The sequence below is a fragment of the Episyrphus balteatus genome, chromosome 2 (genome assembly GCF_945859705.1).
Source record: "Episyrphus balteatus chromosome 2, idEpiBalt1.1, whole genome shotgun sequence".
NCBI lineage: Eukaryota > Metazoa > Arthropoda > Insecta > Diptera > Syrphidae > Episyrphus > Episyrphus balteatus.
Genome location: NC_079135.1, coordinates 72,136,243 through 72,163,365, shown reverse-complemented (window position 1 = coordinate 72,163,365; position 27,123 = coordinate 72,136,243). Strand labels below are relative to the sequence as shown.

Genomic DNA, 27,123 nt, shown 5'->3' with positions numbered 1-27,123 from the left:
TCACTAAATTTATACAATCCCCGCATTTGAATGACATTTCTTCTAGTTTCTAGATCAAAATCTTCTAACAAGTTTCATTTCAATTAAATTCATTGTCATCTCTTTTGAAGAAATTGCCATTTAGAAAAAAATGATTTTCCTGGACCCTTAATCGACAACAATTTGAGGTCTCTTCGTGTTTTGCATTCATTTGTCATAGCAGCTCCGCTATTTCACTGGCAAGTTTATCCAGAATGGAATTAGTCGAAATTAAATTGTACCCGCATGTGCTTAACCATTTTCATTTTTTTTATGTATGTTGTATATTTAAGAATTAGTATAATGACATAATGAATGCTGCTTTTTCAACTTCCAAGCCTGCATGAGTCAGCAGAAATTATGTCGAGTATCAAAGGTCCTCTATATTTCCTAATGAATTAAAAGTCATGAATAGTTTGGGTGCTGAGAATTGTGTGAAGTTTTATTTTTCTTTTCTATTTTTTTATTGAATTAATAAAAAAACTTAGTACACGGAAGACTATTCATTATGTATACGAAAAACAAAAAAAGTTAATTTGTTTAATTAATGATTTTCATCGTTTCAAAGGGAATAAAAAGAAAATCAAGGAAAAAACATTTAGAATATTGTAATGTGGTAGTCCTGCGAACTTAACGAAAATGTTTTTGTAAAGAAATTCTTTCAAACAAAATAGGAAAATTGTTTTATTATGTACATTTTATGAGTTTTAGTTCCTTTCAACAAGGGACTAAAAACTATTAACCTGAATGTTGAACTTAATGTAATAAAAGGTGCTTGGGAGCTTATATAGAAGAAAAATTTGCGAATGCATGTACAAGTTTTTTTTGTTGAAAGTTCAAATTTTCGAAAACGTGACAATTTTTTTGAAATTTTGGTTTTAGGTGTTGTTTAATAATTCCTACTAAATGAAGTACCATTTTTATGAATTATGAAAGTTTCTATACCTATAGCAAAATTCCTTAGAAGAAGATTGTATTTTTGAAAAATTATATTTTGAATCCAAATAGGTAAGTTGCTCGCTCTAAGCCGTTGACTACCAACGTTTTCAATTGAAGTGAGCATTATTAAAGTGTGTAGGAAATGGTTACAGAAAACCATCATTTAAGTTTGATTTCAGGTGTTAAATATTTTCCATCTCATGAATGAAATTTTAAAATTTTAATTTCCGCCTTGCTGTTCGACTAGTCCCGAAAGTCGAAATTTATTCAAAAACTCAATTAAAGGCTATTGACAACAAGCAAATTCTCACTCGATATTAATAATACGCATTGTACTCTCTTTGTGGGACTTGGGTTTACAAATTTGACATGAAAACTAATCAAATATCTTCAGAATTTCGCCTTTCGACTGAGTCGAAAAATGTTTCGATCTTTGGATTACTCGTTGACATAACTGTATTCTTTTGGGTACACGGTCCTTTTAAAAATATTTTATAAAAGGTTACTGGAGTTTACTGGTGATTTTGTTTTTGTATAGTTCTTTTTCAGATACTGTGATAATTCACAGATAACTAAACACAATCACAAACTTTCATTCATATTTCCAAAACCTATATATTTATTCTATCATGATTTAAAATTGACTTTTTTTTGCTTTTGCTAAACCATCAAGTTCCTTGAACCCTTTTCAATTTATACCTATCACATAATCTATATAGCCTCGCGTATAGGTATAGTACTAGTAAATCATAGCTTTCTAAAAGAAAAAAATACAAGTAACAACCTTTTTCATTGAATAGAATTTATAGTTTTATTTTATTTTTTTGTTTTTGTTTGGTTTGATAAAATAAAGAACGTCAGAAACACCCAATCACCGACAATTCAACCGAAAGTAATTACATCTGAATGCAGATTTCTATCAACGTATATTCAAATGGCTTGTGTTTTCCTGGGCCCTCGAAATTTCCTCCCCGACCCCGATTAAACCAACCAACCAACCATCAAACAACCAGCCTGCTGCAGACGAGAATGCCATTAGAGCTCTAGAAACTGGGAGTTATAGAGAAGAAGAAAGAAAAAAAAAACTAGTTTTCCCTTCATGAGTTGACTGGCATGCAGGTTGTGTATATATTATATGGATGACGCTTCTTTTGCTTAAATCTAATATACACTCTGGGTCATTTGAATGGGATCAGATGATTTTTTGATAAGATAAGAAGATTCCTTGTAAAATTAACTTGCCCAAATTTTGAACGATAATTTAGATAGATCCAATAAAACATTCCCTAAGAATTAAACTTTAACACTGCTGTCCAGTTTTTAACAAAGGGGACATCCAAACTGTTCCAATTTCAGAAGTACTGTTAAAAATGTATGCTCTCAGAGCATTTTCTACTTTAATTAATTTATACTTTGTTTATAATTTTGTTTAAATTTAAGTTGCTTAATTTGTTTTCTTGTAAAAAATAAAAACTAATTTTTATTATTAAAACCTTTTTGTTGCTGAAAGACGTTCTCGTTTTATATATTAAAAGAAATATTTCTACCAATAATATAATTCCACCACAGAGGATCCTTCCCCGTATAACGTTAGCTCTAAATCAGAAAAATTATCAAACATTCAAAATGCCGCAGATTTTTGAAGAAATCGACGAACATTAAATTAATTTACACTAGCTGTTTTACGATTTTAAGAAAAAAATTTTTAAGCAACGAAGACACGCTGTTAAATCAAAATGTCACTGTGAACAATCCTGAACAACTTTTCTTCGTTTTCGGAATGACTTCAAATTTTCTTGGTTGCTCCACTGCCATATCTGCTAGAAAATGGCATTCAAAAGTCATTTTCGAAAAAAGGTGGAGTTACGAGGTTTCCTTATGAGGCCGACGATATGTCGAAACAGAAAATTCACAGTGAAAAAGCGGAATATAACTTGTTACTTTCTCCCCTGACAAAAACTTTAGGTTTTAAAATATTGTTAGCCTTATTAACCGACGACATCATGTACAAGAAAAAAAAAAAAACTAATCAAATTATAAAGAAGCTTTAGCCGTGAGGTTTGGCTACTGCAGTCATGTTAAATTGCATTTCTCTAACTTGGGTTGTAGCTTGTAGGTATTACCCAAAAGGCCTTATTACCCACACATACCTTTCACTTAATCCCTAAAGTATGTACATTAGGGTGGGTCAAAAAAATCGAAATTCCTTTTTTTGATTTGGTACTCCGATAAATCGATTGCTAGACCCCTCTAGAATATACACACCAAATATGAGCTCTTTATATTAATGGGAAAGTCCTCCGCTTTGCAATTTTCCATTTTTACATCAAGCTTCTACTAAAAAAAAATAATTTTTTTATTAATTGACTTTTTAGCAAATTTCTTTTCATATTCTTGTAGGAAATTGACCGCTCTACAAAAAAGGCCTTAAACACTTTTTTCGTTTATCTAACCGTTGAATAGATATTTGGATCCAAAAATCGAGAAAATTTTAAAAATTCGTTTTTTTGTTCTTAATTTTGTAACAAATTGAAAAATTATAATAATCAAACGCGCAAGACATATTCTTGTTGGAAATTGATTGCTCTCCAAAAAAGGTCTAATTAACTTTTTTCATTAATCTAACCATTTTAAAGATATTCGAGGTCAAAGTTAAAAAAAATATAAAATCATTTTATATTTTTAAAAAATTTCCAATTCACTGAAACTTCATTATTTTCAAATTAGCAAGATATATTCTTGTAGGGGCTTAAACGTTCTACAAAAAATTCCTTGGAATCAAATTGATTGCTTTAACCGTTTAGAAGATATGCGTATCCAAATCGCAATGCATACGGGTCATAAGAAAACTATTGAAATCAGTGAGCATTGGTTTGGATACGAATATATTCTAAACGGTTAAAGCAATCAATTTGATTCCAAGGAATTTTTTGTAGAACGTTTAAGCCCCTACAAGAATATATCTTGCTAATTTGAAAATAATGAAGTTTCAGTGAATTGGAATTTTTTTAAAAATATAAAATGATTTTATATTTTTTTAACTTTGACCTCGAATATCTTTAAAATGGTTAGATTAATGAAAAAAGTTAATCAGACCTTTTTTGTGGAGCAATCAATTTCCAACAAGAATATGTCTTGCGCGTTTGATTATTATAATTTTTCAATTTGTTACAAAATTAAGAACAAAAAACGAATTTTTAAAGATTTTCTCGATTTTTGGACCTCAAATATCTATTCAACGGTTAGATAAACGAAAAAAGTGTTTAAGGCCTTTTTTGTAGAGCGGTCAATTTCCTACAAGAATATGAAAAGAAATTTGCTAAAAAGTCAATTAATAAAAAAATTATTTTTTTTAGTAGAAGCTTGATGTAAAAATGGAAAATTGCAAAGCGAAGGACTTTCCCATTAATATAAAGAGCTCATATTTGGTGTGTATATTCTAGAGGGGTCTAGCAATCGATTTTTCGGAGTACCAAATCAAAAAAAGGAATTTCGATTTTTTTGACCCACCCTAATGTACATTCGCTTTAAAAAAAAGAACTATTTGCTAATTCAAACCACGTACACGAACTTTTCAAAAAGATTGTAACCTTAATCAAATGAAACTGAGTGTGTATAGAATACAAATGACGTTGCATTGAAGATGCTAGACACAAAATTTTCCCGATTTCGCCACAAATATTATTCTCTGGAAAATGCATTTTACATCCCTTAATGTGTGTGTGTGTGTGTAAGTGTATGCGGTTTTGGCACAAACGGGAATTCATGACTACACCACAGCACCTGGTGCAATCATTTCCTTTTAAGCCGGTTATATCCTATAGTAGTCAGTCTCAGTGCAATGATATAGCAATATGAATTTGTTTTCCTTCGAAGAAAAACGTCCATCTTAAAATAATTCAAAATAAAAAAAGAAAATAAAAAAAAAAAAACAAATTTATAGAGCTTAGCCCATCATGCTGTGTATCCTTGTTCCTCTCTTCAGACTCGTTGCAACGGAAAAACTAATCCGTCTGGTGAAATTCATTGCAACCTTATTATTTTAATGTTTTTTATGTTTTTTATGTTTTCTATTTTTTTCCTCTTCTCTTCTCCTCTTTGTTTTTTTTTTTTTTATTTTATTTTATTCATTCTTTTTTTTTGCTCGCTTTTCCTTTGTGCGGTTTTGTAGATGAATGTTGATGAAGCTTGGAAGATCGTGAATTCATTGCCCTTTTGGGAAAAAATCATTGTGTGCTGCAACAAGAGAGGTCGGCTATGGTTAACGATTCGTAATTATCTTTTGTAGGTAGGTGCCTTCGAATGAGATGCGGCCAACCTCTTGCAGCACTATCAGATATGCCGACTATAGGCTTCTTGCATTGTCATTACATTATTAATATACTTTTCTTTGCTGTCTCTGGGTTATTTTTGATTTTAATGTTTAGTTAAGTGCTTTGTAGTCTGAGATATTTTTAATGTTTATTCTAATCAAAGAAATGTAAACATTTTACTGTAATATGCGTTCAACATGAAACAAGACAAATGTTTTCTTTCAGCTGAGAAATGATTTGTTGAAACAATCATTACATCAAAAAGGGGAAATATTTAAAAATATCTTAAGTTATGAACTTATTTTGACAGCAGCTAGGGATCATAAATACAAAAGTCAAAAATGTCAAATTTCACTTAAAATAAAAACGAGAACAAGTTATTATAAAGTTTAACCATTGAATATTACAAAAAAGGCATCGTAACTAGAACTCATAAAAAAAATGTTTTTTTGAGATTCAATATCTACTGCTTAGTAAAGTACCTATTTCTAGCTGCATTCAGCTACTTCTACTTAATGAATTTTTATTTCAAGAGCCGTCATATTTCAAAAACACCAGTTTTCAATTCGCATTCTAAAAGCCACAATAACTTTCAATTGATCGGTCGTATCGAAAATGTTGTCATGGAAGTTCTTGAAAAATTAATAAAAAAATACTTTATATAATTGAGTTGCATACTGCTGTGTATTTTACTATTGACGGTGAATTAAATAGTTTAACACTTTCAATGCCTTCATTTTTGAAGAATTCATAATAAGTGGTATTGGTTTGAATTTAGAACTTAAATTTTTCATTTACAATTTTTCCAAAAATATATTTTAAAAAATGAAGGTAACACTCTTATATAAGTTATGTACTTATATTTAAACCTATTTGTATTCATAATTTACTTGTTCTTGTTATACCGAAGATGGTAAAAACGTGTCTTTACTTACAATATTTTCCCACAAGAAATGTTTATTTAATATTTCTTACATAAACTGTTTGATATATCTTCATTTCAAACGCTTCAAAGTTCGTTTTTGCAACATGTCAGGAACATACGAGTTCTATAGGGTTTACATAGCACCCCAAGCAAAACAATACTGAACTTCGTTTAGCATTTTATTCGAATCTTAAATATTTCATTTAAATCGATCCAAACACGAACACAATAAATTTAATTTATTTTATTTATTACGAACATTTTTTTTTCAACGAAAGAAATGAGAACAGAGTTTTCCTTTTGAATTTATTCCAATTGAAAAAAAAAAAAAATAGGAACAAAACGTTACCTAATGCAGCATTTCAAATAAACTGCACATCTTTTATGAAGAAATTGCGTGTTGCTTACCTGCTGCTTTTTTGCATGGTTGGTATATCCTTATACGAATAGAAAAGAACCTTTTTACTATTATTAATGCACAATAGCACAGCTGCCGCATTTACAGATGTTCCCACTGACACGAGTTGATTAAAAATTTCTCTTCCCTCAAAATCTATTATGAAACCTTTAAAAGATTGTTAATGCAACTCCCTGAATCAGGGATGTCACTTAGAGAAAAAAATCTACTGAGTGGATATGTTCAGGTAATAATAATATTCTTTTGTAAAAATTGAAGATTTTTATCAGAACTTTTTCGGCAATAACAAATTGTTTTGTCGTTAATTTAAAAAAAAAATTGTTTCTAAATTAAAATTGAAGTATTAAAACTCCTTTTGTACTCATTTCGACAGCGCTGTCTTAAAACCTTAATGATAATGCACCACCGGAAGAAAGACAAAATAAAAATTCTCTCATCTTATCAAAACAGCTGCTGCCACAGTATGATAGTACTATACTTGCCCCTTAGCGCTTTAAAACAAATTTTTATTGATGATGAATTTATTTGCTGACAATTAAGAATGAAATCAGTCGAGGGCTTATCTGCTATGTCAACGTATTTATTGTTTTTTTTTGTTCTGTTTTTCTTATTTGGTTCAAGTGCTAAATTGAGGTTATTTAATACATTTGGGTGAGTGAATATTAAATTTTGTTTGAATTTTATCTTATGCGAGAATATGCATGTATCATGCAACATGGAGTAGTATATTCTTAATCATATTATGCCAAAGTAACGTAATTAGGGTTGGCACATTGGAAATTTATCCCTGCTTTATACATACATATATGCATGATAATCATGAAATATTTTTGAGGGATGATCCGCATTAACTGTGGTGGTTGACTTTTTGTGAAATTTATTATGACTACTTTCATAGGGGTTTTCCTCACTTTGAAAAATAAAAAAAAAAAATAAAGGGTTAGTTTGAATAAGCGACATAGACACTTTAATGATTCTTAAAGGTCATTCGACCACTGTCAGTACTTAACAATATACATTTTCACAAACTGTGAGTAAATGAACAAATTTATTTATATTTTATTTGTGCGTTAATTTAACAAAAAATTTGTATGTACAATAGAGTATTCAGGAAAAATAAGTTTGTACTTATTAGATACTAGAGAACCCTCAAGCGTCAACAACAGCTGCGTTCTTATCTCATTAGTTTCGCAGATCTAGTAATTTTGTCCATAGTAAGTTCCCACTGTTTTTCTCCATTCCCTGATGTACTTTGAACGTTGCATTTCCTGAACTTCTGTTTTCTTTGGTGCTAGAAATGGAACTTGAACACATGTGGTATTAAGCTAAAAACTTCCATTTATTTGACATAAAATTTATAAAGTTAATTATTTTGCAAAAGTAAATTAAATTGATAAAATTTCTTTTTCTAGAAATTCATATTTTATAACGAATAAGATTACATATATTGAAGTTAAAAACCATTGTTTTTGTTGTGATAGATAAAAAGTTGTTTTAGTAACTAAAGAAACAGATCTCCATTTTGATTTGTTTAAAAGTTTTAATTCAAGTTAATGTTGTTATTAAAAAATCTAAATTAACTAAACTCTGCAGTAAAATGAAAGAACTTAATTATAAGTTAAATACATATATTAAATAAAATATAAATAATGAAATATTTAATTCAATATTTTCAATATTTTTAAAAAAATGTTGTTTTTCTCTTTGCAGGTAATTGTTTATCACTGTAAATCATTTAAATCAAAATGACTTTAATGAAGTGTAAGTAAAAGTTGTTTTTTCTATATTAATGAAACCTTGAAAAGTAGAATGATAGATATTTAATTGGTCCTGGAATGAGTACAGTGACTACATATTTTGCGATTGTGTACCTACCTTTGCTTCTTTATACCGCTGATGATACGGAATAGAAATTCACTGCAGGCAAGAAGACACAGCATCATATATCTAGTTCACTATTAGGTATTTTTGTAGATTCGACGTTTCCAATAATAACGCTATTTTATATAAAATGTCAATAAAAAAGTCTCACTTTGGATATGAGAGAGGAATCCTAACCACTGTAGCTACGTTGAAAAAAGTAGCGGTATTGTATTTTCTAACTATTTGTGTAGATTCATTTTTTATTGTCTGGCAAGATTCAGTTAAGAAATTACTAAACTAAACTAAAGTTACTGCTTTCATTGAATGTACATTGTACAGTCAAAGTGTTAATATCTAAATACTAATTAATGCTGAATACTAATTTTGTAGTTGAAATGCTTGGACAGGACATATATTAATTTGCAGTTGAAAAGTCCGGGTCAAGTTTCTGCATTACCAAGTGACGGTATTTTTTTTTAAGCAGTAAACGCAGATTTATAAAATATATGCAGCTCTTTTGACCTTCGGAAAATTTTAAGCTTTAGAATTTATAGTCCTTACAAAAATAATAAAATGCGAGGCTAGTTTTCATTAACTTGCTCATGCACAAAAAGTTCCTAAAAATGTTAAAACATTTTAAATATTTTCTTTTTTTTTGCTTTTTCCGAAATGGCTTAGCGACTAGGTCGAATTGCTGAAGAAAGCTCTTGTTGAGTTTGGCACATTCTTAATGAGCAATACCTTCAAGTCAAATTTAAATGCAGTTTTTAAAACTAGAGACATATTCTTATAAGAAGATTTCGTAAGCTTAAAAAATTAAAAGAATATTGCTGAACTTTTAAATGCCTTAGTTGCATACGAGTATATCCACTAAAAGACTAATCAAGACTTTTATGGCTTAATATACTGAAAAGGCCCTGACTACAAAATTTTCGATTTTTAATTTTTTGCATTATTTGGAGTTAGGACATTGTCCTCATTTATTCTCATTTATTTTTTTAACTTAAGTCTTCAAATAAGTTAGAAAATTCCATTTTTATATGCAAATTGCGTTATTTCATTTAGGGTTTCCCTCAATAACTCAGAAGTATGAAAAATGTAGTTAGGAAAAATGCTAAAAGTACCCTCTACATTTCTAAATGTACTACCAGTTAAAATGATAAAGAAAAATAAATTCAAATAAATACATAATGACAAAGCCAAACCAATCACTTGGTATGTTTTCGCCTGTTTATGAGTTCAAGTTAGTGAGGCCTCTTGATTTCTTTTGAATACAATGCTGTTTCCGGTTTTTTAAATGTAATGCTTTATTTATTAAAAATATCTCCGTTATTAAAAATTCGATTGTCATTTCAATCAAGAATCAAGCTGCATTGACATATATGATATTTTGTCATCATCAAACTCTCTTAAAAGATTATGCCTACGTTTAAACTCTTTCTTTTTCAGCATCTCTCGTGAGCTAACAATCTAAACGAGTAGGTGCAATTATGATCTAAAAATCATCAAAAAGATACATAAATATAAACATAATTAAAATTATCATTGTTTACAAAAGAAATTATCGCTATCAACTTTTTCACACCCACCAATTCCATGTTTTTACATTTCTTATCGAAACTCATGTAACAAGCAATATTCCAGAAAAAAAAGAAAACATAATTTACCAGATAAAATATTTAATTTACATTTTACATAAATTAAGCAATGGATCTCTCACACAATCACTTTTATAATTTTATTAAATAAAATAAATTTAAAATACATATCTATCGATTACAATAAAATTGTAGTTTTAATTCCAAAAAATAAATCATCATTTCGTCCGTCCAAGCTATGTATTAGATTTCGATAACGTACCTCATGTCAGACGAGTCACCCAAGGAATAAAAATTATTCTCTAAAAAATAAGAAAAACAATCATGAATAAACTTTTCCAATGTAAGGAGAATATTTCAATTACCTTCGTCACTTTCAAAAGAATAGAACGTATCATCATCCCTTAGTGATGAACGATTCGAGAGTCGTCTATTTGAACGCATCTGATGGTCTGAAGTCCTTACTGGATATGATACTCCAATTGGTGATCCATATACTGAACTGGTCGATATTCTCTCAGATAAACATATCGATCCGATTGGTGATCCATAAATTGAATTTGGACTTTGAATTGATACATTATCAAGATTTTCTTGATACTCGGGAGATGGTGATGGCCTTCGGTGTTCTTGTTTCGTTCGAATATCGTTAATATCGTCCTTATCACTGCTGTTTTTATTGTTGTCGTTCTTCTCATTGGTGTTCTTATTGTGGCTCTTGTCTCCGATATCTTCGTTGTTATTTCTCGAATCATCCAATTTTTCTGGCTGATTAGGAATCGGTGCCGGCCGTCTCTTGCTGCTATTTCTAGCAACTTTCTTCTGATCGATGCTACCTTCTTCATCACTTGTTCCATTGCGAGATTGATGTTTCTTTACGGCGCCATTGTCTTTAACTTGTTCTGCATGTTTCTTCTCTCGTTTCAATAAGTTGTCATCACTGGAAATAGTTGGTGAATATTGTACAGATCGCTTCTTGTCATCATTTTCTTTTGTCTTTGTGACTTTTGGTTCCTCAACTTGAACAACACTACCATCATCGTCATCACTCGGAATCAACTGAATTCGTGGTACATTTTCGTATGTCGGATTTTTTTCAAACCTCGTTATGAGCTTATTAACCTTACCCAAATCGGCTGGTTCAATTTCTTCACTGAAATGCCGTCTTAAGGAGCCTTGTTTGACCAATGGATGAGCTAAACGCACCATCGAATCATTCCGTTCGGGAACGAGACGAGGAGGCTTCCTTAGCGGCAAAGGCGGTGGTGGAGGAGAGAATGATGGTGGTGGCGATGGTGCCATTGTTGGTGCTTCATCGTCATCTTCATCCTCTTCGTCTTCTTCATCTTCACTGGATATTTCATCGTTTTCGTCATAATTCGCATCCAAACTCTCTTGACTGTTACCAATTTGTGCCGTTGTTTTTTTATTTGTTGGCACTGGACTTCCCCGGCTGGCTTGGTTGCTTTCAGTACTTTCGTATGAGTTTCCACTTCGCATAGATTCAATAGCAGCTTTGGTGCTAACCATTGGAGATTCGTACTTAACTCGAGTTACTTTGGAAGCATTATCGTAGTCATCATCGTCTGAACTTTCACCGCCATAGCTTTTGTTCAAGCTTGCTGCACTTTCGGCTCCTATTCGTCTTACTGGGACGTTTTTCATTTCGTCATCAAAATCTTTGAAGGCTCCACCATCACGATTTGCAAAAATATCAATACTCCTGGCTTTGTAGAGTTTTTCTTCGCTAAAGACACTGTGAACTTTCCATGGTTCGGTGTTTTCGGAGATTTTATTTAGACCAGCTATGGTGGAAGACGAGCAACTCTTATTGCGGAAATTATCTGGAATCCAAGAGTCAGAATCATTGGAGTCCATGGAACGTTTTCTCAAATGTCCTCGGCTACCAGTGTCGAGTTGTTGTGTTGATGACTCTGGCGATGGAGTCATTTCCAAAAAGCTTGATATGGCATTTTTATTTGGAATCCATTCGGTCTTTGGTGCCAAATATTTGGCTTTTGGAGTGATGAGAGCTGTAGGAACAGGTGGTGCTCGTCTTGTAACTGCAACTGTCAAAGTAGATTCATAACTATCGGAATTATCTTGGTGAAGGAAAACTCTTGGAACTCCATCTTCCTCGTCATCCTGATCATCCTCGTCATCATCCATTGAATGCGAATGTCCAAGGATGATTGGTTTTGAAATATTATCCTTTGTCAAACGTCCAGATTTATTGGGTTTACTTAGTTGCAGTACAGGAAGTTCTTCGTCCAATGAAATTGTTGATTCCATTGAATTCGAACTTGCAAGAATACCTGGTTTCGAAGCCTTTGGTTCAGGTTTATTGATTCTACGAGGTGCTATTTGTGGATAAAGTCGTGGAATCTCATCATTGTCATCCAGTGAAAGCTGTGATGTAAGTGAATGGGAGCTTGGAACAGTTGGTAAAGGCCTTGAGGCACTACTTTCAGGCTTGGTTTTACGATTTGGTTTATCAGGACTTTCTTCAGTAGACAAGTCTTTTGACTTTCCATGAAAGTTCTTCATTTTCTGCACCTGAGCATTGACTTTTTGCAATGCCTTGGCACGAGCTTGATCAAGTTTCTCCAAATTACTTGACTTTTGTTTCGGTTGGTCATTGCCTTGCGATGGATCAGCACTATCAGCATCGTCTTCGGAGACAACTGTTCGACTACGAATTTGTTTTAGTTTCCTCATGAGTGTATGAGATCGTCCAAGAGGTGACGGATTCGCAGGTGGTGCTTCTCCGTCATTATCTTCCGTTGCAACCTCACTTGGACGCTTCAATTTGATACTCTTTTTCCAATTCTGAAGTCTGCTTGTTGTGGACTCTTTAGGTGTTTTAGACTCTTCCTCGTCAAGAGTTAACGTTCGGTCAGTCTTTTTCAAGCGACGCAAACCAGCTTTAAGTTGATCGGACATATTTTTCCGTGGCGACTCTTGAACATCCAAATCAATTTCGGACTCTTCAGATGTTTGCCGTTGATGCTTTCGAGACTTCAAACGGTTTATACTCATTTTTATACCAGAAAATTTGCCCTCTGGACTAGATATGGCTGGTTCACTGTTTTTATCTGTCGACTCTCCCCGTCGTAATTGGGCCTTACTCAATTTGCCGGATTTCTTCTCCAAATCCGAGTGTTCATCAAGTGATTCTTGCGATTGAAGATTTCGTTTGTTCTTTTGTTCAGTAACAGTTTCATCTTTAGTGAATCTGTTGCGAATTCCTTGGAGATTCCAAGTGCTGTCAAATTCTTGAGACATTCCTTCTTTCATAGACTTCTTGAATCTAGACATTCTTGATTCAGTAGCTTTTGGTTGTTCATCTCCAGATTCTGTAGGAACGTTTTTATCGGACATTCCTTCCAACATGGAAGCTTTAAGTCTTGACATCCTTGAAGTTCCAGCTTTATGAGTCGATGGCTGTTCATCTCCTGATTCTTCTGGAATGTGCCTGTCAGAAATTCCGTCTTTCATTGATTTCTTAAATCTCGCCATTCTTGATATTTGACCTTTTTGAGCCTGTGGATGTTCATCTCCAGATTCTCCAGATACATTTTTATCAGAAATGCCTTCTGACATTGGTGCCTTCATAGATTTCTTGAATCTTGCCATTCTTGATGTTTTATTAGCTGGCGGTTGGTCTTCCCCTGACTCGGCAGGAGTATGTTTATCTGAGAAACCTTCTGATAATCCTTCTGTCATTGATTTCTTGAATTTGGCCATTTTAGATAGTTTACTAGGTTGCTGTTGGTCCTCTCCTGATTCTGCAGGAGCATGCTTGTCCAAAAAACCTTCAGCTATTCCATCTTTCATTGATTTTTTAAACCTTGCCATTCTTGATGGCCCTGCTTTTGGTTGATCATCACCTGATTCTCCAGTAGCATTCTTATCTGAAAAACCTTCTGCTAGTCCCTCCTTCATGGACTTTTTGAATCTAGCAATTCTTGATGTCTCAGATTTCGGAGCTGTTGATGGTTGATCATCTCCTGACTCTGTTGGAATGTGTCTATCTGAAAAACCTTCAGCTATTCCATCTTTCACTGACTTTTTAAACCTTGCCATTCTCGATATACCAGGCTTATTAGGCCGTGAATTATAATCTTCTTCTGATTCAGTTGGAAGATTATTGTCAACCGATAAGCCCCCCCTTGATTGTTTTTTAAACCTTCCCATTCTCGGCATTGTAATTCTTGGTTGATCATCTCCTGATTCACCAGCAGAGACACTAATTGACTTTTTGAACCTTGACAATTTTGAATCATTTGTTCGATGAACTTGTACATGTTCTTCCCCTGATTCACCATGACTTTGTTCATTAAGACCCCACAAACTGCTTCTATTTGGTTTTCTTGGCGGTGGTTCATCGTTGCTTTCCGAAGACACAGAACGTTGGAATTTCTGCCTCTTCAGTTCTGCCTCTGAGATGGCATTTCTTCTCTTTGCCAAAAGTGGAGGTGTATCGTTATTCTGTAAGTGAGCCAGCTCAGATCGTATTGGACTTGGTACTCCGGATCGATCTGAATCAGGCGGGCTTATTTCTCCCGACGAAATTGATAAACGTTGGCGTGCGTTTTTAAACTCGAATGCATAACCATCTTCTTCGAGTTGGTTCTCCAAATCCTGTTCTTCGAGATAATTATCCCGCTCATATTGTCGCGCATAAATATCAACTTCAATTTCTGTCCTTTTGACAACAGTTTTCTTAGCGAATATATTCTTAATCTTGAATTCTTGAAAGTCCTTGTAGGTTTTTTTGCATTTGTCACCAAACTTTCCCACCGAATTACCAGCTACTGGTTCTCGAGTATCGAACTCGTCCGGGCAGTTCTCTTCTTCGAAATTATTCGCTGTCTTATAAGTAGACCGCCCACTGTCCTGCTTATCCTTAAATCCATAATTAATGTTCATCAAAGATGAAACTGTTGAAATCCTTGTCGGAGTTCGATCGATAAATGAAGATTGACCTGGTATAGGCACTGGCGCCATGGGAGAACCAAGACTCATTGCATCGACTGGTGATTGCTGTTGGGCTAAATCCTCACGTGAACTTTTAAAAATCTTTCGTGATTTAATTTTCGGAATTTTTATCGGTGGTAGTTTATCTATAAAAAATCATTTCAAATCACATCAAATCGTTTTAGTTAAATAAAAACGAGAACGAAAATAGAAAAAACAAAATGGCTGTCTTACTTTTTATGCTATCCACATCGATTTTCTTGTAGAAGCTTTTTAAATCCATTTCTATATTATTCACACAAAGCGAATTGAATTCTCATGTAGTTTTTTCTTTTTTTTTTTCATTCAAATGAAAATCAATTCTTTTTTTTATTTTTCGAAATATTTATCAACAAAATTAATTTTGTCTTTTGTTTTAATAAAAATAATTAAACTTTTATTGATTACATTTAAAAATAAAATTAAAATTAAACTTTTTTTTTGTTTGACTAACAAAAATTATTTACATCTAATATGCGTTGATATAAGTGCAGTTCTGAGGAATTGAAGCTCTAGACGTTGTTGGTTGAATTGATGAACCCATTACCTGGTGATGGCTAATTTAATTAGTGTAAATTTTCTCAGGGTTTATGTGTTATGTTTTGTTTCTAATTTTGTTGAGGAGGGTGGAGGAGATGAAAGTGTATTTTCTGTTATTTATTTCTAATGGAAATTGATTTAAAGAAAAGGGTGAAAGTGTAGCATTTTTCAAAACCATTATTGTTGCTCCTAGCAATAAGCTGAAGCTGAAGTCGAAGGCTTTCCCGTATTCGATGAATATCAGGTGAATTTGTGAATGATACTCAATTCTCTATTTATTATGATTCTCGGAGTGTGATGTGACCACAACAATTTTTGCTATTATATTGGCAAGCAAAACGCAAAACCTTCTCCAGTTTTCCACTGCAAACTTTTCAAAGCTTGACGGTTATTCCCTTTTTCTATACTCCGTAAGCGTTCGTTTACCAGGGCTGGTTAATATTTAATTGCAATAATTCAATCGATGTCTTTGGCGCTGATTGTAACTGTTTTACGGGAATTCCGTCAAGCTAAACCGACTTGTTGTTCTTCAGTGCTTTGATCGTGGGACAGATGCCATCTCTACTGAAGTTGTGGTACGCAATTGGAATCCTCTTTCGTTTAAATCCGAAGCAAAGTGTTCTTTCTAAAAATTGAGCTTCCTTATTTTTGTGCAGCTGCTATACGAACCTTTAGTTATTTTTTTTTCTTGATCCTTGCTCAAGTCTCTTCAAAAAGCTAAGCATTGGTTCATCTTTGCATGCGATCGACTCTTCTTTCAGCACCTGTCGCTGATTCTTCTCATTCTGTGAAAAAGGTGGTTCAGTGTTACACTTTGAAATTCATGTAACTCCTTTGGATCTCCGAAATATATAGCATTAAAACAAAAACACTAATAAGTTAGCTGAGTAGTAATCCGAAGTCTGCCATAGATGAGCATCAACATGGTTTGCTTTAAGGTAGATCCGCAACTTGCTGACTATACATAGGCCCTTATTGCGAGTGTCGTTCAACTTTCGATACGAAAAAAGTCGATGTAATCGATAAATATATGTTTTGGTATTTTGTATCTCTTTCCACCAAGATATTTGCTATTGTAAACGAAAAATTTCGAACGATTAAACAAAAAATATCGTTCAAAAAAGAAATTCACAGTGCCAAAATACTTTTTTAGCTGATCGACTATCGACAAAAGTCGTTCATCGACAGAGATTCACAATACCAACATTCATTTTTGATGATCGACAAAAGTCGTCTATCGATAGACAAACGACACTCGCAATAAGGGTCATATACTGTTAAACCTTCTGATGTTATTTTTCCTCTTTTCTTATGTTATTTCAGGTATACCCCAAAGTAGACATCTAAATCCTCTATTATTCACACTTTTTTTAAACGAGCTGCATTAAAACGATAAGTTCACGGAGAGAGTTGTTTACGTTGAAATTTTCAATCAATGTAGTTCTGATTTAAAAATGTTAACATTATTTAAGCAGCATTCTAAGACAAATTCCACTGTACAAACGTTGCGTACTAAAGAATGTAGATCAGCATCTACTCATTTTCCCTTTCCAGTGGATATGAGATGTAGATGTACCTACTCCATAATGAAAATATATAAATCAATCGTTTAAGAGCTTAAAGTGGGAATGATAACGGACTTTCAGATCTGAAAGTCAGGCTAATTTATTGCACAAAAAGTGGAACAAATCTATTACATACATATTAATTTGATCATTGTTAGTGAAAGTGAAAGATGAATGTACCAATATTGGATTAAGCTTGTACTATTGTTCAGTTTATTCAAAACACCCATTGATAGAATATTCAAAGAAAAGATAATGTTTTCTATGAATATTCGATTTTTTTTTTTCATTGAAAACTTTGAATTTGTTTCTGATGAAGTTAATGTTTCTATTGTTTTCTATTGAAATGTGCTTCAAACTTCTACCTCGATGATGTTTTCCTCAGTTTCTTTCGTTGATGTTTTTGTTGTTATTTCTGTCGATTGGAAAAATTGTTTTTTTTTTTCCAAAGCTGTCAGTGGCAGTGAAAATGCAGTTTTCCATTTAAGAGTTTCACTATACTTAATTTATTCTTTATTTTCTTTCTGACAGTAGTTCGCATGAATAACATAAATAAAACTATATACTATATACCAGTATATAGTCATAACTCATTACAAGTTACGAGTCAGAGACAAAGTTGTAGTTGGTTCATTTGAAAAAAAAAAAGAATATAAAATAAAATAGAAATGAATGACAATCATGCGCATTATGGAAAAACAACAATTTCTCTTTTTAAACAAATGAACAATAGGTGAACTTATAATGTTTTTTTTTTTTTATTTGTTGTATAATTTCATATTTAAACTAAATAATTACTTGTTCACTGTTCAGTGCACGCTTATGAATGAGAAGCATATTAAAAGCTAAAAATGACGTTTCGATTTAGATACATTTTTATTTGTATCTGTTTTTTGCACTTATTTGAACTCACCGAGGTGTCTCACCATTGTTGTTTTTTTTTTTTTTTTTGTTTTCTTCTTTTTTTTTGAATTGCAATTACCTTTGATAGAATTATGTATGCCATCGGTTTAAATAAAATAAAAAAAAGCGAGTGTGGTTATTCTCGTATTTGTCGTAATAACACTATTTATGGAATTTGACCTAAAACATCTACAAATGACAGACATGGCTTACACTGAAAACTGAATGTGTTTCGAAGCTTCATGTTGAAAATTAAATAATTCAAGCGACACATATGCGATACGGTGAATGCAGTTTTGTTTGTTTGTTGTTTTTTTTTTTTTTGTCTTTTGTAGAATCAAAATAATTGAAATGCACAGACTTAATAGAGACATTTGTAGTATTTTAAAAACAAATGAACAAATAAGGGAGTGTCAAAGTTTTACATTCCTATTGTTTTGGCCACTTGATTGCAAGACTGATATGTCGAACAAATGGTACAATAAAAAAATATAAATAATTAGCTATATGTATGTGTTTTAAATAGCACATTTTTAAACAGATTTAATCAAAGAATGTGAAGGGAATTCTTTAGTGAAAACTAGTACAGTGTTAAAAGGCGCTTTTTTTAAATTTAAAATAAAAAATTTGCATGCATTTCATGTGTGATTATATGAAAAAAAGGTATTTAGTGTTTTTACTTTCGTTTGATCCAATTAAACTTAAAATTTTAATTAATTAGGTTTTTTTTATTATGGGTTTTTTGTATGGGTAAGGTAAAGCGCAGCTCTTTTTTTACCCAAAAGTGAAAACCTTTAAACAAAATGTTTCAAAAATCAGTTGCAATTAAAAAATTTAAGATGCAAACTAAATTTGTAATGAGTTTTGAGTCATATAACAAAGTATAAAAATCGATTTAAAAACTGATATTTTCGCTAGCAAAAAAGCATTTTTAGGAAAATATCAGTTTATTTGTAAAAATGTGCTGTTGTACATTCTGTTAATTTAAATTGGTATAACAATAGCTGTTATTTTGAAAGTTAATAGCTCTTCCGTTAAAGATTGAAATTACACGTTAAAAATGTGTTACACCTTACACGTTAGCTGTCTGATGCTAGGTGGCTACTCTTTTTTTTTTTATTGTATGTTATATTTTTTGGCGATTTCTTTAGAAAAATATATTATGGAACCTGTTGCTAGTGTAACATTTGATAGTAGTTATAGTTTAAAACTTTTTGTTAATTAAAACTTTGTATTAATTCAATGTTTTGTGTTTATTTGAATGGAAAAGCAAGTTAAGGAGTTAAAAAAATGTATTTCGATTTTTTAAGTAAATTGTTAATGGGTATATTAATATTGACTTATTATTTGAAGTTTAGGATATATTTTACAAAATTTGCACAAAAAATGATGAAAAAAAATCGATTTGATTACTTAGATTCGTGTAAACAGAATAAGGATAGATTCAAATTAAGGGGGGAAATCCCTCCAGACGACACCTTTTTCACTATTTTTTTATGAAAAACTGAAAGCACTTATTGAAATTTGGAAAAAGACAAGATATTACTGACATTATCAAGAATTGAAAAAAAATTTTTTGAAATGAAAAAATAACAAAATGGCGGCTCTGGAGCCTTTCAAAGTTGACGCCTCTAGTTTACGCCGTGCAATGCACAGGTCCAGGAAATCATCTTAAATCAAAAAGGAAATTTTTTTCCGTTAGATGATATTAGTACGCATTGCATGAACCTAAATTTATTTTTTTTAAATGAAAAATAAAAATTAGAAATCAAAAAAACGAAAAAAAACATGTTTTTTTTACAAAGAAGTAGTTAAAAAAAATATTTACTTTACAAATTTTATTCAGCTTTTAGGTTCATGTTGTGGCCGATAAGTTAAGGAGTAATTTGCTTCAAATTTCAAGTCGATAGCTTCATTAGTTTTTGAGTTACGTTGCACGGCGCGGAAAAAAACTAGTTTCGAAAAAAATGCGTTTAAAGTTTTCGTTTTCGTACTATGGTAGGTTCGGAGCGCATTGGTTTCGGGACTATCTAGGCACTTTTGAGGCTTCATTTAAGGCTAAGACCACTGAAAATAGTTTCTTCGGTTGATAAATAAATTTATTACGCAAAAAAAAATAATGCAAAAATAAAAAATTCCAGAGGGATTTCCCCCCTTAACCCTTAAACCCCTAAGACCGTCTACAGATGGTCTTCGCTTAAATCCAATTGTCTTATAACTGAATAATTTTTCCGCTCCCACCTCCAAAGAAGTTTTATGCAGATTGAATTTGCCTATACAACAGTACCAGTTTGAAGCATATGGGTAAAAAGTTCTATAGATATAATCAATTCTATCAAGAATTTGATGCGAAAAGGTGTAAAAATTATTTGGAAAATTTGGTCAAATTGAATTATTAAAAAAAATATTTTCCAATTGTTCAATCAACACAGGAATTTTTTGGTAAATAATGAAGTATAATATTTTCCTATATTGTTTTTTATTTGATTTGTAAAACACAAAATTTTTGTGAAAATCGAATTTTTGTGAAGACCGTCTGTAGACGGTCTTAGTGGCTAAGAAATGAAAAATTGTCCAAAATTATCCACCAAAGTCTTATTGGTTCTTAGTTATTTTGTCAGTGTTATTTTGTTTTGTTTACCAGAATCAAAAGTTTGTATGCTTTTTTTTAGTAAAATAATAATGTCTCGTCGGAGTGATAGAAACAAGGCTTGTGATAGGTGTAAAAAAGTAAATCTATCTGCCTTCAATGACGAAGAAATTGCAGATGTGAATCCGAAGATTATAACAAGGTTTTCAAAAAATACATTGGAGATTTGGACTATAGTTGTGATGAGCTTCCACCTGAAGACAGCATTTATTCATGAATGCTTGCAGCTCAAAGACACTTCGTCATTTGTGCTGTTAATTTGTCTTAGAATGTGAGCAACCTTAGCTTGAATTTGATTGACGCATTACCACAAGTGTCAAGAGGAGTTGGAAAAAAAAGTTACACACGATGAAGATCTAATCGAGCTAACTTTATCAGAGCAACAACCAGATGTGGCAACTCTGTTTGAGCCGAAAAAGGACTCCGTCCCCGTTAACTACTGAAGAAGCTTCAGGACCTTCAACTATGCCATCAGCTGGTGGCTTCAATGGAGCTGGTTAGTTTTGCACACATAAGAAAATATGCATGTGCAAGAGTAGCAACAAGATGTGGCAACGCCGGTTAAGACAAAGAAGAAGGTTCAAGCTTTTCAATTATGTATGACATCAGCTGGTCGCTTCAATGGAGGAATGAAGTTACGTTTAGGGGGAAAGCTGATTTTCCGCCTGAAATAAAAAAAAAACATCTTTTAAGTTTTTCTCATATTTCTCCACCGTTACGGTCTAATAGATTTGATATCCCTCGTAACAAATCGGGATGATATAAAAAAAAGTCTAAACAAAATTCCAGGTTGCCAAACACGGACTCCGAAGGTATATTTGAGTTTTGATTAGTATGTCGATTTTTCCTTATTGCAACATCGAAGCATTGGAGCGAATATGGGTTTCGGCTTATATCTGACTGTTTATCAAAAAACAAGTTTGAGCAAATTCACAAAATATTATATCGTTCAACGACAAGTTTTAACTTGTAAAGAAAGGTGATCTGGGGTAAGATGGGGAACGAAAAAAATTTGTACATTGTATAAAATGTCCAAAACACACATTTTGTACCAAATGCAATACGCATTAGTGTTTTTTTTCGAAATTAAAGAGCTTTTTATAACATTTCTTAGAAAATAATTTGTGATTTTGAAATGAATAAAACATTTATTTTGGATTTGAATCATTTGTTAATTGTCATATTTTCTTAGTAGTTAACCACTAAGACCGTCTACAGACGGTCTTCCGTTTTTTCCACCTGGCGCTTCCAGGTGACATTTTTTGGATAAACGGACTTCATATTCGTATTTTTCAGCCTAAAATCATATTAGAATCAAAATTCCTACAAAAAAATTTCTTATATTTTAATGTCAGTGGTTTAAGGGTTAAGAAAGTTAATACAAAATTTTTAAATTGAAATCTGTATTAAATTAAAGTCATCTTGTTCATATTTGTTTTAAATTTATAGCTATAACAAGAAACCTTATGGGAGTGATCTAATGCAGTTTTAAGTGAAAAAAAAAATTATTTAATCAAAAAAGAACATTCCACATCCACATATTAGCTTGGGTTCTGAAATATTTTGTATTCAAAAAATAAATTTAAAGTATAGCCGTGTTTTATTGATACTCAGTATTTTACTGAGTAAACATTTTATGCTGTAAACAACAACAATTGATTACTTTTATTTATTTATTAATAATCCATATGTATGCAGGTATTTAAATAAATACTTATGACATTAATTATTAAAGTCATTATTTTTGTATTTTCCATTTACTTTAGGAATAGTTTTATATCAACATATATTAATTTATAAAAATTCTTTAACGAATGTACACAAACTTCTGATATGAAGATGAAGAGTACTTAAAAAATAGAATAAAAACAGTTCTATTTTTGGATATAAAGAAGAACATATCTTCTATTCGCCGAACTTTTTTTTGCAAAACGCTGTTTCGAAAAGTTTTGTAAAGAAAGTTTCTCATGTTGCTAAGTTCCACCAAAACATTATTTTGCATTTTTCATATTGCCTTTTAATCTATAGCATTTTGATAATTTCGAATATTTTTTATATCGCTTTTTATTATTTATTTTAAAATTTTTGCTACACTATGCAAAGAAATAAAAAGTGAATTTCTGAAATTTGTCTCCTCTGAAAGTCAAATTTAATGAGAACCATATAATATCTCCTTAAACACTTGCGGTCTAATTTATAAATGTAGTATAACTTAAACTTTAGATTAATCAAAATTCAATGTTAACAATGTTTTCTTTCATGCTTCGCTTTTATAAATATTTAAGTGACTGATTTTATTCTAGTCTGCATTTTTGTAAAGTGTTTGCTTCGTTAGCTTATCCTTTAGCAACAAAAAGGTGAATGAAAAGAAGGGTTTGTATTAACACAACACTTCCGCATCTCTTTTTATGAAAGCAATATATTAAGCACGTACCTTAAAGGTCAGTTATCATTTCACGGAAAAAAAACTAGAAATGTTACACAGACATTTCAGACTTTTTTTTAAGCAACTGCACAGTGGTTCCGTAGTAGGCCATAGGCCGAAATATCGATGTCAATATAATGACGTCATTTTTCGTTATATTTGTTATAAAAAGCCTATTCTTTAAGATAGCATAACAGACATTTTGAGAAAATAACGGAACTTTTCATATCGACCATGAAAAGTTGTCGAAAAAAGTCTGATTTCAATGCTTTATTTTTGGTCCCGAATCAACTTAAACTTTTAAGTGTATTTTTCGGTTAAAATTATTTTTAAAGTTTTTTTTTTGTTATGGAACTTAAAGTTGAAGGTATGTACTTTATTTAAAGAGTTTACAATTCTATTTTATTTAAAATTTTCAATAAAAAACAGACTAGAAAAGGACAGGTTCAAATTCCATACTTTTGTTTTTCTTCTCACTTTACCGAAACTTTTAACTATGTTGTCATCAATATAAATACATGATTCATATACATAAATTTTCTCTAGCACGTGTAGTTTCTTAAACAATTGAATCTGTCTGCGAATAAGTGCGACGGGCTACGACTGACTCTTTCACACTCATTGTTTCAACTTTACCCATATTTCTCATATTTATAACTTTTTCAAAAAAAATTTTTTTTTTTTTTGAGTTTTTATGTTTTCCTTAAGTTTTTGCACATATTTTTATAAAAATATATGATATTAAGCAAGCTTTAAATCTGAAAAAATGTAACATAAAAATTATGACTGAAATTGAAAAAAAACCAAATAAATAATTTAAAAAAATAAATTATCATTTGTTTGTACATTTTGTTATTAAATATATACAAGATTTCTTTATAAAACAATTGTTTTTAAATTAATTCATTTTTTATTGCTAAAAAAATATATTCTCACACATATTCAAGTATATTTTGTTGCTATCCTAACTATAATCCCCTATGGCCGCCCTTCTTAGAAACCGGTACCACTGTGAACTGTTACTAACAAATTTTCGAAATGAATATCTTAATTGAACAAGTTTGTTTTCTATGAAGAGCTTTAATGGTTAAGTCGTTAAGTAAAGATGAACCTAATAATGTGTGTAAAAACTAAGAGATCAACTGTCTGCGACTCCGTAGTTTTCTTTACAATCTAAGCATTCAAGTTTAAAGTTATCTGCATCCTTTCGCCTTTTTTCCTAGGCGATAATCTTCGGTATTGAAGTTTTTTTTTTACATGTTTTTCTTACATATTTTTTTTACATTCTGCTTCTTTCTATACACAAAAAAAAATGATATTAACAGCTTGTTTGTTTTTTTTCTTCCTTTTTCTTTTTTTACAGAAAGAGGATTTTGACTGCACTAGGATAAGATATTTATAAACGCATCAAACCTAGATGGTTTAAAAAGAGGAGATAGTTTTTTGTCATTCATCCTCTTTGACGACAAGTGGAAGAAGAATTCACTCTTGGCTGAATATATAATAGGACTAAGGAAGAGGAGCAATATACATAAACATACAAAATGGGGCGGCGGTCATGTACGTTTGCCGTCCTTATGGTCGCGCTGTTAAGCCTCGCACAAGCAATGAGTAAGTAAAATTATTTAAATATTTTGCATTTTTAAATTTCTTTAAAAAAAAAAAATGGTTTTTATAATGTAAAAATGGTATTTTCCATCGTGAAGAGACATAAAATGTACTAAGCATATGTACCTACGTATAGAATAAGTTTTCATCATTTGCAATTTTTTTCACTTTTTCTTCTTCTCTTAAATGAAACTTTGGAATGTGTTTTCTAGAATTATTTAAGCAAACGAAAGGTTTTTAAAGCCTCAATCGCTTTTTCTGATGATGCAAATCGGTGTCCAAGCATTTGATCTTTAGCTCCGTGAAGTCAGAACTGCGACCTCAAATTTTTTGAACCAAATTTGTCTAATTCGTTTGTCCATCAAAATTTTCGTTTGTCAAAAAATTTTTAGAGCACATTCTATTTTTTATAGGAATGCTGAAAAATGAAAAATCATCTAAAACGCTCAAATTTTCAGGTAGACGCATAAAACTGCAATAGATTGAATTTTTGAGAATTAAGATGGGCAAACAATGATTTTTCGTTTGTATCCATTTCTCGTAGACAAACGATGGCCGTTTGAATTTTTGAAAAAAAAAAAAATTGGGGATTTTAGGGACACTGTGGTGTATGCGTACTTTTTCATGGTAATTTTGAAAATTTATTTTTTGAATATCTCCTTAACGTAGGTGGACAGATGACTTTTTCTCGAGGTGGACCGTTTGAATTTTTGAAAAAAAAAATAATTTTTGGGGATTTTAGAAAAAACGATATTTTGTATGAGAGTTGCTATAAAAAAAATTCTTTTTGAAATATCTCCTAAACGGAGAGTGGACAAACTATGATATTTGGTATACTCGAGGTGGACAAACGACAGCACTTTGAATTTTTTGTAAAAAAATTGATTTTTGGGGATTTTAGGGGAATTTCAAATTTCTCGATAATCGCCAGGATTACCCAAAAGTTAATGAAAAGCAGAACAATTGGCTTTATAATGTGTTAATTGTTCAATTATTGTATATCAATTAATGTTTTTAACTCTATAGAACCCAAAATTCTGATGCTTAAGAGAAAAGTTTTAAGGCTTTCTTCTATTTATAACTACTCAAACAAAACTTCTATGTAGATACCTCATCGAAATTGTATAAGTAACAAGGGTTATTAAATATGTCTCCTGGGTGTTAATTGATAATTTCAAAAAATCACATTTTAATGATGATTCATTTATATTATTTCTTATTTCAACTCAATCTAATTAATTCTCTCTTTTTTTTTGCAGCAAATTCACCGCCACGTATTATTAAACAACCTCCCACAGATGAACTTCTATTCAAAGTTGCCCAACAATCAAAAGAAAGTGACAAACCATTCATTATTGAATGTGAAGCCGAAGGACAACCTGATCCAACGTAAGTACCTAAAACTTCCTCAACATCAAAAACAAGTTTAATAAACTTTTAATTGAAATAAGAAATTCTTGATATTCTCTCAAATTAAAACACAAAAATATCTTCATTATCTTGAATGGGTGTTTAATTTTAGTTCCGCCTCTCAAGACCACCCTTTATCATTCCATTTTTCACAACCAACTGTTGCCTTCGTTTTATATGTATGTTTTACATTACATAAGAAAAAGCAAAAAAAAATACACAAGCTTCTTGCGAACTGGCACAATTCAAAAGTTGTAGACAGAGGTCTATTGGGAACACCAACAAGTAATTCCAAAAATAACCGGCTATTTTCGAACTGTGTCGATGTCGCCGCATCAAGTTTTGTTCTCATTTTTAAAATACCAGATTCTATCCTCAAAATGATATCGTAAAAGTGGTGTAGTACCTACTTTATTTTTTTTTTGTTTTTTTTTTTTTACTTTAGGCTGGGTATTATAGGTGTGTTTATAAAAATTCCTTGATTAATTGACATTACAAATTGGGTTTGAGTTTATGAGTAATTGGGTTTTGATGTTTTAAGTTGTAAACAACATTGATGTGAAAAATTAGGTTTTTGTTTATGTAAACACTTGTGGATACATTTTTACCATTTTTTATTTGTAATTGTTGAGTTTTTTGTCTAGCCCATATTAAGTCTTTGTTCCTAAAATAAGACCTATTGATTTTTTTAAATGTTTGAAGTCAAAAAAAGGGCACAAAAAGGTTTAATGGAAAAGCTATTTTAAACAACTCTTGTTAGGCTCAATTTATACAGCCTATTTCTATATTTGTTAACACCAATTTGTGGTGCAAACACTCTACCAACCCACTTCACTTTTAGTCTAAGCATCGTTTAACATTTTAAAGGAAAGTAGAACGAAAAGGTAGAATGACGTCGAGTTGTGGCAAGATGATGCGACACAAGTGAA

General features: G+C 31.4%; 2 protein-coding genes across 4 annotated transcripts in view; one reads left to right on the top strand and one right to left on the bottom strand.

Moving 5' to 3' along the window:
• Positions 1–27,123, top strand: part of LOC129912304 (neuroglian-like) — an 83,902-nt gene that overhangs the window by 15,662 nt on the left and 41,117 nt on the right. For all 3 annotated transcript variants that reach the window (XM_055990515.1, XM_055990517.1, XM_055990516.1), the window contains exons 3-4: positions 24,540–24,787; positions 26,044–26,173. In XM_055990515.1, coding sequence (XP_055846490.1) covers positions 24,721–24,787; positions 26,044–26,173 — 197 coding nt within the window. In that variant the 5' untranslated portion in view covers positions 24,540–24,720. The remainder of the gene's footprint in view (positions 1–24,539; positions 24,788–26,043; positions 26,174–27,123) is intronic.
• On the bottom strand, positions 10,190–15,809 carry LOC129912303 (protein PIP82). Its single transcript, XM_055990514.1, has 3 exons — positions 15,289–15,809; positions 10,440–15,200; positions 10,190–10,376 (listed from the first exon to the last, which is right to left on the bottom strand). Exons 1-3 carry the CDS (start codon positions 15,335–15,337, stop codon positions 10,318–10,320), a joined length of 4,869 nt encoding a protein of 1,622 aa, XP_055846489.1. The 5' UTR covers positions 15,338–15,809; the 3' UTR covers positions 10,190–10,317.

Excerpts from the sequence above, each read along its gene's own strand:
- LOC129912303 (XM_055990514.1), bottom strand. The coding sequence starts at position 15,337 with ATGGATTTAAAAAGCTTCTACAAGAAAATCGATGTGGATAGCATAAAA. Across the intron at positions 15,201-15,288 it reads CGATGTGGATAGCATAAAAA|ATAAACTACCACCGATAAAA; the intron begins GTAAGACAGCCA and ends GATTTTTTATAG. Across the intron at positions 10,377-10,439 it reads TTCTTTTGAAAGTGACGAAG|AGAATAATTTTTATTCCTTG; the intron begins GTAATTGAAATA and ends CTTATTTTTTAG.